Below are 13,813 nucleotides of genomic sequence, written 5' to 3'. Positions count from 1 at the left end.
CCCAACCTGGGGGTCCGGCAATGGGAGGAGGAATTCCGAGAGAATCAGACTTTGGAGCCTAGTGGGAATTGATTGCAGGACTTTGACAGGACTGGGGGAAACAGAGACTCCACTCTTGGAGGGCACACACAAAGTAGCGTGCTTATCGGGACCCAGGGGAAGGAGCAGTGACGCCAGGGGAGACCGAACCAGACCTACCTGCTAGTGTTGGAGGGTCTCCTGTAGAGGTGGGGGGGTGGTTGTGGCTCACCGTGGGGACAAGGACACTGGCAGCAGAAGTTCTAGGAAGTACTCCTTGGCGTGAGCCCTCCCAGAGTCTGTCATTAGCCCCACCAAAGAGCCCAGGGAGGCTCCAGTGTTGGGTTGCCTCAGGCCAAACAACCAACAGGGAGGGAACCCAGCCCCACCCATTAACAGTCAAGCAGATTAAAGTTTTACTGAGCTCTGCCCACCAGAGCAACAGTCAGCTCTATCCACCACCAGTCCGTCCCATCAGGAAACTTACACAAGCCTCTTAGATAGCCTCATCCACCAGAGGGCAGACAGCAGAAGCAAGAAGAACTACAATCCTGCAGCCTGTGGAACAAAAACCACATTCACAGAAAGATAGACAGAAAGATGAAAAGGCAGAGGACTATGTACCAGATGAAGGAACAAGATAAAACCCCAGAAAAACAACTAAATGAAGTGGAGATAGGCAACCTTCCAGAAAAAGAATTCAGAAAAATGATAGTGAAGATGATCCAGGACCTCGAAAAAAGAATGTAGGCGAAGATCGAGAAGATGCAAGAAATGTTTAACAAAGACCTAGAAGAATTAAAGAACAAACAAATAGGGATGAACAATAAAATAACTGAAATGAAAACTACACTAGAAGGAATCAATAGCAGAATAACTGAGGCAGAAGAACGGATAAGTGACCTGGAAGACAGAATGGTGGAGTTCAATGATGTGGAACAGATTAAAGAAAAAAGAATGAAAAGAAATGAAGACAGTCTAAGAGACCTCTGGGATGACATTAAATGCAACAACATTCGCATTATAGGGGTCCCAGAAGGAGAAGAGAGAGAGAAAGGACCAGAGAAAATATTTGAGGAGATTATAGTCAAAAACTTCCCTAATATGGGAAAGGAAATAGCCACCTAACTCCAGGAAGCGCAGCAAATCCCATACAGGATAAACCCAAGGAGAAACACGCTGAGACACAGAGTAATCAAATTGGCAAAAATTAAACACAAAGAAAAATTATTGAAAGCAGCAAGGGAAAAATGACAAATAATATACAAGGGAACTCCCATAAGGTTAACAGCTGATTTCTCAGCAGAAACTCTACAAGCCAGAAGGGGGTGGCATGATATACTTAAAGTGATGAAAGGGAAGAACGTACAACCAAGATTACTCTACCCGGCAAGGATCTCATTTAGATTTGATGGAGAAATCAAAAGCTTTACAGACAAGCAAAAGCTAAGAGAATTCAGCACCACCAAACCAGCTCTACAACAAATGCTAAAGGAACTTCTCTAAGTGGGAAACGCAAGAGAAGAAAAGGACCTACAAAAACAAACCCAAAACAATTAAGACAATGGTCATAGGAACATACATATCAATAATTACCTTAAACGTGAATGGATTAAATGCTCCAACCAAAAGACACAGGCTTGCTGAATGGATACAAAAACAAGACCCATATATATGCTGTCTACAAGAGACCCACTTCAGATCTAGGAACACATACAGACCGAAAGTGAGGGGATGGAAAAAGATATTCCATGCAAATGGAAATCAAAAGAAAGCTGGAGTAGCAATATTCATATCAGATAAAATAGACTTTAAAATAAAGAATGTTACAAAAGACAAGGAAGGACACTACATAATGATCAAGGGATCAATCCAAGAAGAAGATATAACAATTATAAATATATATGCACCCAACATAGGAGCACATCAATACATAAGGCAACTGCTAACAGCTCTAAAAGAGGAAATCGACAGTAACACAATAATAGTGGGGGACTTTAACCCCTCACTTACACCAATGGACAGATCATCCAAAATGAAAATAAATAAGGAAACAGAAGCTTTAAATGACACAATAGACCAGATAGATTTAATTGATATTTATAGGACATTCCATCCAAAAACAGCAGATTACACTTTCTTCTCAAGTGCACATGGAACATTCTCCAAGATAGATCACATCTTGGGTCACAAATCAAGCCTCAGTAAAGTTAAGAAAATTGAAATCATATCAAGCATCTTTTCTGACCACAATGCTATGAGACTAGAAATGAATTACAGGGAAAAAAACGTAAAAAAGACAAACACATGGAGGCTAAACAATACGTTACTAAATAACCAAGAGATCGCTGAAGAAATCAAAGAGGAAATCAAAAAATACCTAGAGACAAATGACAATGAAAACATGATGATCCAAAACCTATGGGATGCAGCAAAAGCAGTTCTAAGAGGGAATCTTATAGCTATACAAGCCTACCTCAAGAAACAAGAAAAATCTCAAATAAACAATCTAACCTTACACCTAAAGGAACTAGAGAATGAACAAACAAAACCGAAAGTTAGCAGAAGGAAAGAAATCATAATGATCAGAGCAGAAATAAATGAAATAGAAACAAAGAAAACAATAGCAAAGATTGATTTTATTGAAAACTAAAAGCTGGTTCTTTGAGAAGATAAACAAAATTGATAAACCATTAGCCAGACTCATCAAGAAAAAGAGGGAGAGGACTCAAATCAATAAAATTAGAAATGAAAAATGAGAAGTTACAACAGACACCACAGAAATACAAAGCATCCTAAGAGACTACTAGAAGCAACTCTATGCCAATAAAATGGACAACCTGGAAGAAATGGACAAATTCTTAGAAAGGTATAACCTTCCAAGACTGCACCAGGAAGAAATAGAAAATATGAAGAGACCAATCACAAGTAATGAAATTGAAACTGTGATTAAAAATCTTCCAACAAACAAAAGTCCAGGACCAGATGGCTTCACAGGTGAATTCTATCAAACATTTAGAGAAGAGCTAACATATATCCTTCTCAAACTCTTCCAAAAAATTGCAGAGGAAGGAACACTCCCCAACTCATTCTATGAGGCCACCATCACCCTGATACCAAAACCAGACAAAAACACTACAAAAAAAGAAAATTACAGACCATTATCACTGATGAATATAGATGCAAATATCCTCAAAAAAATACTAGCAAACAGAATCCAACAACACATTAAAAGGATCATACACCATGATCAAGTGGGAGTTATCCCAGGGATGCAAGGATTCTTCAGTATACTCAAATCAATCAATGTGATACACCATATTAACAAATTGAAGAATAAAACCCATGTGATCATCTCAATAGATGCAGAAAAAGCTTTTGACAAAATTCAACACCCATTTATGATAAAAACTCTCCAGAAAGTGGGCATAGAGGGAACCTACCGCAACATAATAAAGGCCATATACGACAAACCCACAGCAAACATCATTCTCAATGGTGAAAAACTGAAAGCATTTCCTCTAAGATCAGGAACAAAACAAGGATGTCTGCTCTCACCATTGTTATTCAGTATAGTTTTGGAAGTCCTAGCCACGGCAATCAGAGAAGAAAAAGAAATAAAAGGAATACAACTTGGAAAAGCAGAAGTAAAACTGTCACTGTTTGCAGATGACATGATACTATACATAGAGAATCCTAAAAATGCCACCAGAAAATTACTAGAGCTAATCAATGAATTTGGTAAAGTTGCAGGATACAAAATTAATGCACAGAAATCTCTTGCATTCCTATACACTAATGATGAAAAATCTGAAAGAGAAATTAAGGAAACACTCCCATTTACCATTGCAAGAAAAAGAATAAAATACCTAGGAATAAACCTACCTAGGGAGACAAAAGACCTGTATGCAGAAAGCTGTAAGACACTGATGAAAGAAATTAAAGACGATACCAACAGATGGAGAGATATACCATGTTCTTGGAATGGAAGAATCAATATTGTGAAAATGACTATACTACCCAAAGCAATCTACAGATTCAATGCAATCCCTATCAAATTACCAATGGCATTTTTTACGGAAGTAGAACAAAAAATCTTAAAATTTGTATGCAGACACAGAAGACCCCGAATAGCCAAAGCAGTCCTGAGGGAAAAAAGCGGAGCTGGAGGAATCAGTCTCCCTGACTTCAGACTATACTCCAAAGCTACATTAATCAAGACATTATGGTACTGGCACAAAAACAGAAACATATATCAATGGAACAAGATAGAAAGCCCAAAGATAATTCCACGCACCTATGGTCAACTAATCTATGACAAAGGCAGCATATACAATGGAGAAAAGACAGTCTCTTCAATAAATGGTGCTGGGAAAACTGGACAGCTACATGTAAAAGAATGAAATTAGAACACTCCCTAACACCATACACAAAAATAAACTCAAAATGGATTCAAGACCTAAATGTAAGACCGGACACTATAAAACTCTTAGAGGAAAGCATAGGAAGAACACTCTATGACATAAATCACAGCAAGATCTTTTTTGATCCACCTCCTAGAGTAATGGAAATAAAAACAAAAATAAACAAATGGGACCTAATGAAACTTCAAAGCTTTTGCACAGCAAAGGAAACCATAAACAAGACGAAAAGACAACCCTCAGAATGGGAGAAAATATTTGCAAATGAATCAAAGGACAAAGGATTAATCTCCAAAATATATAAATAGCTCATGCAGCTCAATATTAAAGAAACAAACAATCCAATCTAAAAATGGACAGAAGACCTAAATAGACATTTCTCCAAAGAAGACATACAGATGGCCAAGAAGCACATGAAAAGCTGCTCAACATCACTAATTATTAGAGAAATGCAAATCAAAACTACAATGAGGTATCACCTCACACCAGTTAGAATGGGCATCATCAGAAAATCTACAAATAACAAATGCTGGAGAGGGTGTGGAGAAAAGGAACCCTCTTGCACAGTTGGTGGGAATGTAAATTGATACAGCCACTATGGAGAACAGTATGGAGGTTCCTTAAAAAACTAAAAATAGAATTACCATATGATCCAGCAATCCCACTACTGGACATATACCCAGAGAAAACCATAATTCAAAAGGACACATGCACCCCAATGTTCATTGCAGCACTATTTACAATAGCCAGGTCATGGAAGCAATGTAAATGCCCATCGACAGACGAATGGATAAAGAAGATGTGCTACATATATACAATGGAATATTACTCAACCATATAAAGGAACGAAATTGAGTCATTTGTTGAGACGTGGATGGATCTAGAGACTGTCCTACAGAGTGAAGTAAGTCAGAAAGAGGAAAACAAATATCGTATATTAATGCATGTATGTGGAACCTAGAAAAATGGTACAGATGAACCAGTTTGCAGGGCAGAAGTTGAGACACGGATGTAGAGAACAGACGTATGGACACCAAGGGGGGAAAGCCGCGGGAGGGGTGGGGTTGGTGGTGTGCTGAATTGGGCGATTGGGATTGACATGTATACACTGATGTTTATAAAATTGATGACTAATAAGAACCTGCTGGATAAAAAAATACATAAAATAAAATTCATAAAATAAAATACTGTATTAGTTTCAGGTGTACATCACAGTGATTCAGCATTTTTATAGATTGTACTCCTTTCTCCAGCACATTTTTTTACACTTTTACTACATATTTTTATAATCCTGAACAACATGTAGGGTCATATGGCATGTTTTCAAACTATTGTATGGTTTGTATTCATTTATACCTTTTTTCCTCTCAACATTACATTTGTTAGATTCATCTATGTTGATAACTGTATTTCTAGTTTATTTTCATGACTATTTCACTGAATGAATATAACTATTCTCGTATTGATGGACATTTAGGGTATTTTCAGTGGTTTTAATATTACAAATAAAGTTAAGAATATGCTTTTACAAAGTCCTTGGTAAGCCAACTAATGGTGTAAATTTGAGAATTTAAACTGTTTAGGGCAGAGATTCTACATCTACATTAGACTTTTGACATTTTTAGTTAATAAATGTGCTAACTGGATTTCTATTTGCCGAATTACCTTGGTTGTATTTTCACGACTGACCGTGTTTCTAAAGAAAATTAGAAGAAACTTACAGTAAAATAGAAAACACTTAAACCAGAATAAAGAGAAGTATCATGTTATTTCTGAAAAGCTAGATCAAGATCTTGCATCATTTAAGTCTGAGGATATATATAGACCTCCTCCCACCCAAGATCACCATCTCCATCAGCAATGTTACTACACATATATGAAAATAATGTTACCTTTTAGATGTTGAAAATTAATTTTTAAATTAATTTTGACCTCAGTTAAAGAAGATAAATTGCCAAACTGATATTCATCTTAAATTTTGAAAATATTCATTTTGAATAATAATCAGGCGATAAATCTCTAGACTTCAGACTTTTAAAGCAAGATGTATAGACAGTGGTGAATGGCAGAATGACAAGATATTTAGCCACATAAAAACAAAATCAGGTACAGGTGAATTCTGTCATTTTAAAACTTGTGACAAAATGATTTTAAAAGCCAGCTCAACTGTCTTAGTTTGTATCAATGAGGGAGGTCCTCTGAAATGCAACTGCTCAATCCCTTTATCAGTGTTTGGACAAATTACTAAAATATCTAGCTCTCTGAAGGCTTTACTCTATTTATAAGTTGTAGTTATTGGCCTCTACCCAGATTCACATGTTAGAGATTAGCCTAAAAGCTGAGTCTTGATTGAAATAGATTTAGGCAGACTAACGGCTGAGCCTTTCCAATTCACATTGCTGTAATCTATTAGGTTTGACTGAGTGAGACACAGGAGGATGCTATAATAAAAACCTTTGATAACCAGTCCCTAGAGTCAAGGTGTGTGCTTTGGGCATCGTGTTTCTCAGTCCATAGAAGTGCTTACGTAAATTAAGAAAATATATACCAATCTGTGTCAGACTTAGAACTGGTATTCCTGAGTAAGACTGTCTCATCAGGAAACTGAGTGGCCTGTGGCCTAAGGAGGTATTGTTTTTCTTGCAAGTTCTTTGTTTTCATGAAAAGACTCTTTGATTCTCAGAATGTATTTGTTTCAAGGTAATTTAGTTTGAATTCGCTCATGCTCAGAAGTCTCCTGAAAAATCTTTCCTTAATGTTTTACAGTGTATGTTTTATATGCAACCAATACCTTATACGAATTTCGAAGAAGAGAATTTCATATGACATCAATTTTAATCATCAGAGCTTGGTTTCCAAAGCCTCCGTGTTTCTATCACATAGAATCGATAATTAATAGCAATGATATTTTCAAAACAGTAGTGACCTTTTTAGTAACAGATGTTTCTTAATACTATTAAGAGGCAAATGCATAACTTGTCAGTTTGGGGTGAAGGGATTCAGCTTCAAAATAATTTTCCTGTTTATAAGCTTTCTTGCAGTTTAGATATGCTGCCATCAGGTGGTAGTAATATGTCATATCCATGTGGCTCCACAGATGACATTATGCTTAAGGTCACCAGTTTACTCCACAAAGATTTATGATAATTAATGCACAGATTTTTAAATGAAAATTAAAATAAAATAGTACATCTTTTTAGTTTCAGAGCTAAGGATACTTTTAACGGAATTTTAAAAACATATATATTGGAAGATGCAGTTGGGCATGTTTCCTCTGTTTATTTATTTATTTATTTGTAAATGAAGAGTTTCATCTTATGCCTTCAAAAAATTTAGAAAATATAGAAAAGTAAAATTAAAAACACCAAATTTCATCACCCAGGGGTAATTGCTATTAACCTTTTGTTTCATTTCCTTCCAGTCTTTTTTTTTAACATGCAATCTTTAGCATGTTTTTGGGGTTTTTTTTTTTTTGGAGTAGAGTTTGATGGCAGGAAAAGGTACTTAGCCGTAGTAACAGTGTATATATAGCATGTATCTTTTACAACTTTTAAAATTATAAGTTCTTTGTAACTTTTGTGATTTCTTAATATTGCATTGATTGAGGTTTTCCATAATTTATATAGTCATTCACGTATTAGTATATAGTGTATGTTTCTGATTTCGGTCATCAAGAATATTTTATCTCTGTCTTCCGTCCACTGCTTATCAAGAGGATCATTATTTCATTGCATCTGTACTTGATTTTTGATTTAACACAAAAGAATTTCTAATTCATCTTTGAGTAGCTAGATATGTTTCCTCTATTGCATTTGAAATGAAATGGCCAGAAAATTTGAGCATTCAGTTTTCAATTATGAATGAAAATATATAGTTTCTTTGTTACTATTTTCATATATGAATGTTTTATAATTTTGTAAATTGTATGCCACCGGGTACTGCATGTAAACATTTCAGGATCTGTGATATTATGAGACAAAGCCATTACCTACTTCCTACCAAAGTAATTTTTTCTTTTCTTTTTTATAGCATTGAACACTGCATTAAAGAAATACAGTCTGAAGTTAACAAACACTGTCCAGATGTGCAGCTACGAACAACAACTGACTGTTTTGAATGGCTAAATAATTATAATTATAATTCATCCAAGTCACCATCCATTCCCCATGGAGATATGATAAAATTTCTCAAAGCACTGGTAAAAAAAAAAAAAAATAGAATCTTTGTTTTAACAGTGGAGTGGGGTGGGTGAACATGGAATACATTTCATTCAATTTCTGTATGTAAATATTTATTCCATTGACCATATTAGCCTGCCATATCTAGGGGTTAGGGTTTGTGTTTTGTTTCTATATCCTCAATGGAATCCAGTAAGCTATGTGTTTTTATTTTTCACTATGATTTTTATAAAATGAGGTTTTACATAAATGGACATTAAACAGTATAATTCCTGAGGGATTTGTGGTGTGATGTATACCATATTAACACCACAAAATGTACTGAAATGTACCACGATTGTCTATCAGAAAAGTTGGTATCTATTACATTTTGTGTCCCTTCACAACTACTCATTTTCTTGTGCTCATTACTAAGCACAATAAGATCATCATCAGTTGTATCTATTAAGTAGCCTTGTCCATTATTCCCTTCATCCCCAACCTGCAGGCATATCCAGTTCTTTTCAATCAAGGCAGCAATTTATAGGACACTGTTAATTGATGGAGAATTATTACATTGGTCATTCTTGGATACTGACCACCCTCTATGTTAGAGAGGTGGTATAAGAAATACTTATTTTCTTACACCTGTACCTACAAGGGTAGCTAACTTCCAAAAACTAGAGAAACAGCACAATTGTTAGAAAACAGGATTTCTGTAGCTACGGTTTTAACTTAATTTAGGGAAAAAAGGCACTGTTCTTGTGTAAACATCAAACATTGACTAAGGCAGATGTGGAAAATATCTTGAGGGTGTAGATGGGTTAGGATGACAGAATCAGATGAAAATAATTTTTGGCTATTGTTATTATTGCAGATGTCTCTTGAATGTTTACAAAGTAATAAAAGAGAGAGAAAGGAAGATTATGTGCCCTGAAGGCTTATTCTTTTAAGAAAATCCTCTCACCCATTATCTCTTGAAGGTGGAGGCTTGAAGAATAAATATGGATATAGTTATTCCTTTAATTTCTATTAAGAGCCATGTGTAATGAATTTCATTAATATTGATATAATAATGCTTTCTCATTTAATTAAAAGCAAAAGCTTTTAATTATCTTTTAATCTGTCACACATAAGTCATTCTCTATTCACTGCAGGGCAAAGGCCGCCTTAGTTTTGCTCAAATTCATTAGACTGATAGGCCTCTTCCAGACCTAGGTGTTTTAACATAATTGATCATGTTATTTTGAGAAAAGAACCACATTATTAAAACAGATCCAGATTTAAATGACCTTGTCAAGTTTTTACATGCTGAAAGTGTCAATCTTGACAGAATTTTTTTCATACATCTATTTTTTTTTCCATAGAAAGCTTTTATTTATTAATTATCTAACTAAATAAGAAACAGAGGTTCTCATTATGGCAGTTGTATGAAGTCATTTTCAAAATTTAAGCAATCATACTTAACACATGTTCACATGTTTTAAATCTATCATTCTTTAAATGTTTGCTTGATCAACTCTTTACAGTTATTGACTGATTTAGAGAAACCCAAGTCTGAGGCACTAATATGACCACTTTGCTCTATAGAATTTACCATAATGCTGGTGTTCTGGACTCTATCTAAGGACATTTATTTTCCGGAAGTATCAAAAGAACTAAATAAAAAGGAAGAGAGAAAGTGGAGCTTCAGAAAAGTCAATTCACTTTTTGGTTCTCTAGAGTGTAGTAGAAAGAACGTGGATGAGGAGAATGAAACCAGGCATCCATTCTTGGTTCTGTGCTTTATTGTGTGTGACATTTGGAAAGTAACTTAAACACACTGCACTTTAGTGTCCTTATCTGTAAATTGGGGTTTTAAGTACCTATGTCACAGAGTTTTCATTATGAAGAAGTCAGAGACTGCATCAAAAAATGCTTTTTATATAATAAACTACGACATAGATATTAGGCATTATTATTTATTACAGACAGAACATTAAATTAGAGATCACAATGCTTAGAATGACTGAGAGGGAGCCCTGGAATTTGTCTAGGAGTTGTTCATTTTTCTGAGTCACACATAATACCTTTGTCAATAGGTAATTTCCAAGCTGGCCTGATTTTATACCGCTTGAACCTTGCTTCTGTTTTTTGTTTTTTGTTGTTTTTTTTTTAAATAATCAGCTTGTTGCTACTTAGAGAATATAAGCTAATTTCAGTACTACCTGAAATAGACATAATTAGGAGAGTCAGCATGTAAGGAGAATTTGTGCATGTAATTCAAAGTCCAAAAACAAAGTAAATTTTTGTCCCTTTTCTATTCCTAATTACACCTACTATTGTTTCTGTCAGTTAACACAGAAAATATAAAAAAAATTTTCTTATGTTTTGAGGAACAATTCTGAGAGTATTTTTTTCCCATTTTGAGTTGGTTATTTCTTTGGAGAGAACTGAAATATTCTCAGATTACTTTCCAAAGTAAAATCTTTCTTAACATGACTCTCAAAAAGGAATTTAAATGAAAGTTAAAGTCTTTAAATGTATTAACTTTTATTTCTCAGGATGGCAGCTATTAGTAAGCCCTAGGCACATACTGTGTTTAAAGGTCTCTGTTCTCTATGTTCATTTGGGAATTTATAATAATAAGTATACTCATTCAGGCATGAAAATTATCTACTAGGTATTAATTAGGGGCATGATCTTAAATTTATTTCGTCTTAGGAGTACATTTCAGTCAATATTTTACTATAGATTTTTATTTAGAATTTTTAAGCTAAAGCTTCCATATAGCTCAGGTTATAACAGGAATGGATAACAACGAGGGCTAAAAACTATGTGTCGAGAAATCTAATTGAAAAATTAGTTCATCACCTGGGCTTAACAAAATTTAACAGACCATAAAGATAATATTCTAAAATGTCTGAATAGATTAATTTTCAAATGCAAAAAGGTTTTTTTTGAAAACATCATAGTATTGATTCTAAATTGAAATGAATTATTATGAAATTCTGTATGATTGTAGAAATCATTTCTTCCTGCTACTCTTATAGTTAATCACATCTCTAACATTATAATTTACTTTTATTAGCAAGATTTGTTGAAGAATGAACAAAATCAAGAAGAAATGGTATTGGATTTACTTTGGGACCTCTCCTGCCACAGCAGTGTTTCCCTCCCATCCACTCTAAGTGGAACATCTTTCCATTTCCTCTCTAGTACTTCTCTTCATTCTGTTGAAGATCATTCCTCTATGGATGTAAAGTCTATATGGGATGATATAAGACTACATCTTCGACGCTTCTTAGTGAGCAGATTACAAACCCACAATGAAATAAACAATTCACAGCAAAAAATTTTGTTGAAAAATCAATGCATACAACGACTCTTATTTCTTTATCCAGAATCAGAAGTAACAATCAAGTACCAAAACATACAGAATAAACTGTTGACTAAACTTCTGCAGAACTGTTTTCCTTCTTACAGCAGAGAAGCAAATTTAGACATAATGGCTGATGGATACCAAGGTACAATGCTTAAGTTATACTCAATGATAAAAGAGGATTTTAACATACTACGTGAAATTTTAGCTCCATCCTCAACAGTGAAATTCATTAAAGAAACTTACCTGGATACTGTTACAGAAGAAATGGCAAAATTTCTTGAAAATTTTTGTGAGCTGCAGTTCAAAGAAAGTGCTGTCAGTGTGATTAAAACAAGCAAGAGCTCCAGCAGGCATAGAGGAGCAGTGCATGCTTTGGGTTAGTGATTTTTTACATTTCTGTTTGGTTTAACTTAAACCTTTTGATATCTTTAATTTTCTTTTTTTTTTAATTTTTGAATTTTATTTGTTTATTTTTATACAGCAGGTTCTTATTAGTTATCTATTTTATACATATTAGTGTATACATGTCAATCCCAGTCTCCCAATTCATCCTACCACCACCACCACCCCACTACCCCCCCACCACTTTCCCCCCTTGGTGTCCATACATTTGTTCTCTACATCTGTGTCTCTATTTCTGCCCTGCAAACTGGTTCATCTGTACCATTTTTCTAGGTTCCACATATATGCGTTAATATACGATATTTGTTTTTCTCTTTCTGACTTACTTCACTCTGTATGACAGTCTCTAGATCCATCCACATCTCTACAAATGACCCAATTTTGTTCCTTATTATGCCTGAGTAATATTCCATTGTATATATGTAGCACATCTTCTTTATCCATTCGTCTGTCGATGGGCATTTAGGTTGCTTCCATGACCTGGCTATTGTAAATAGTGCTGCAATGAACATTGGGGTGCATGTGTCTTTTTGAATTATGGTTTTCTCAGGGTATATGCCCAGTAGTGGGATAGCTGGGTCATATGGTCATTCTATTTTTAGTTTTTTTAAGGAACCTCCATACTGTTCTCCATGGTGGCTGTATCAATCTACATTCCCACCAACTGTGCAAGAGGGTTCCTTTTCTCCACACCCTCTCCAGTATTGATATCTTTAATTTTCTAACTTTTCTATTTGGTTAAACTTAATTGCAAATTTGAAAATAAATCAGAAAATAAATGTTGTGAAATTCTCCACTACACATTTCTCTTATGCATTTCTTTTTCTGTAAGTATAGTAATAGAAGTGTGTTCTTTCCTGTCATTTAAATTATTAAAGATATTGGAAATGTAAGTCAGAAATATTACCAATAAGACTTTCAGTTTTTTAATCACATAAATTATTGGGTGGAACTATATATATATATATATATATATATATATATATATATATATATATAACAGAAAAGTTTAATTTTTAACCCATTGTATCTTCCAGAGCTGAAGCATTATTAAGTAAAAAGAATTGTTGAACACTTGTTGAAATTTTTATTAATGAAAATTGGAAGTTTAAAATTGTAATATTTTAGTCAGCCAATGCCAATATGGCCCTATTATGAAATACTAATTATAAAATTCTATATTATAATTGGTATGGAAGCATAGCATTAACTACAGCTGATTTTTAAAGTTCCTCTAATGTTGTTCCTATAAGAATATATATAATAAAAGAGGATTTGAAGATTCCTAATTTTATTCAAAATATAAAAGATAAAAGAATCTATTATGATATAATAAATTTTTCTTGTCATCATTTTAATTTCCTACCAGTGAAGAAAAATTAAGGTAAAAAATATGATTATTTTGAAAATTATGATTACTCATGCTTTACATAGAATGCTGAGGTATGTTT

At 34.2% G+C, this 13,813-nt stretch overlaps 1 protein-coding gene across 8 annotated transcripts in view; it reads left to right on the top strand.

The window, feature by feature from the left end:
- The window catches only part of KIAA0825 (KIAA0825 ortholog), a 404,031-nt gene that overhangs the window by 68,074 nt on the left and 322,144 nt on the right, over positions 1-13,813 (top strand). For 6 of the 8 annotated variants that reach the window (XM_059916768.1, XM_059916769.1, XM_059916770.1 and 3 more), the window contains 2 exons: positions 8,469-8,637; positions 11,667-12,336. In XM_059916768.1, coding sequence (XP_059772751.1) covers positions 8,469-8,637; positions 11,667-12,336 — 839 coding nt within the window. Of the gene's footprint in view, positions 1-8,468; positions 8,638-11,666; positions 12,337-13,813 lie in introns of those variants that run through there. The other 2 variants (XM_059916771.1, XM_059916774.1) reach the window with 2 other exon arrangements.

The sequence above is a fragment of the Balaenoptera ricei genome, chromosome 3, assembly GCF_028023285.1.
Source record: "Balaenoptera ricei isolate mBalRic1 chromosome 3, mBalRic1.hap2, whole genome shotgun sequence".
Lineage (NCBI taxonomy): Eukaryota > Metazoa > Chordata > Mammalia > Artiodactyla > Balaenopteridae > Balaenoptera > Balaenoptera ricei.
Note: the sequence above shows the minus strand (reverse complement) of the source record. Positions and strands in the feature narration are given on the sequence as shown.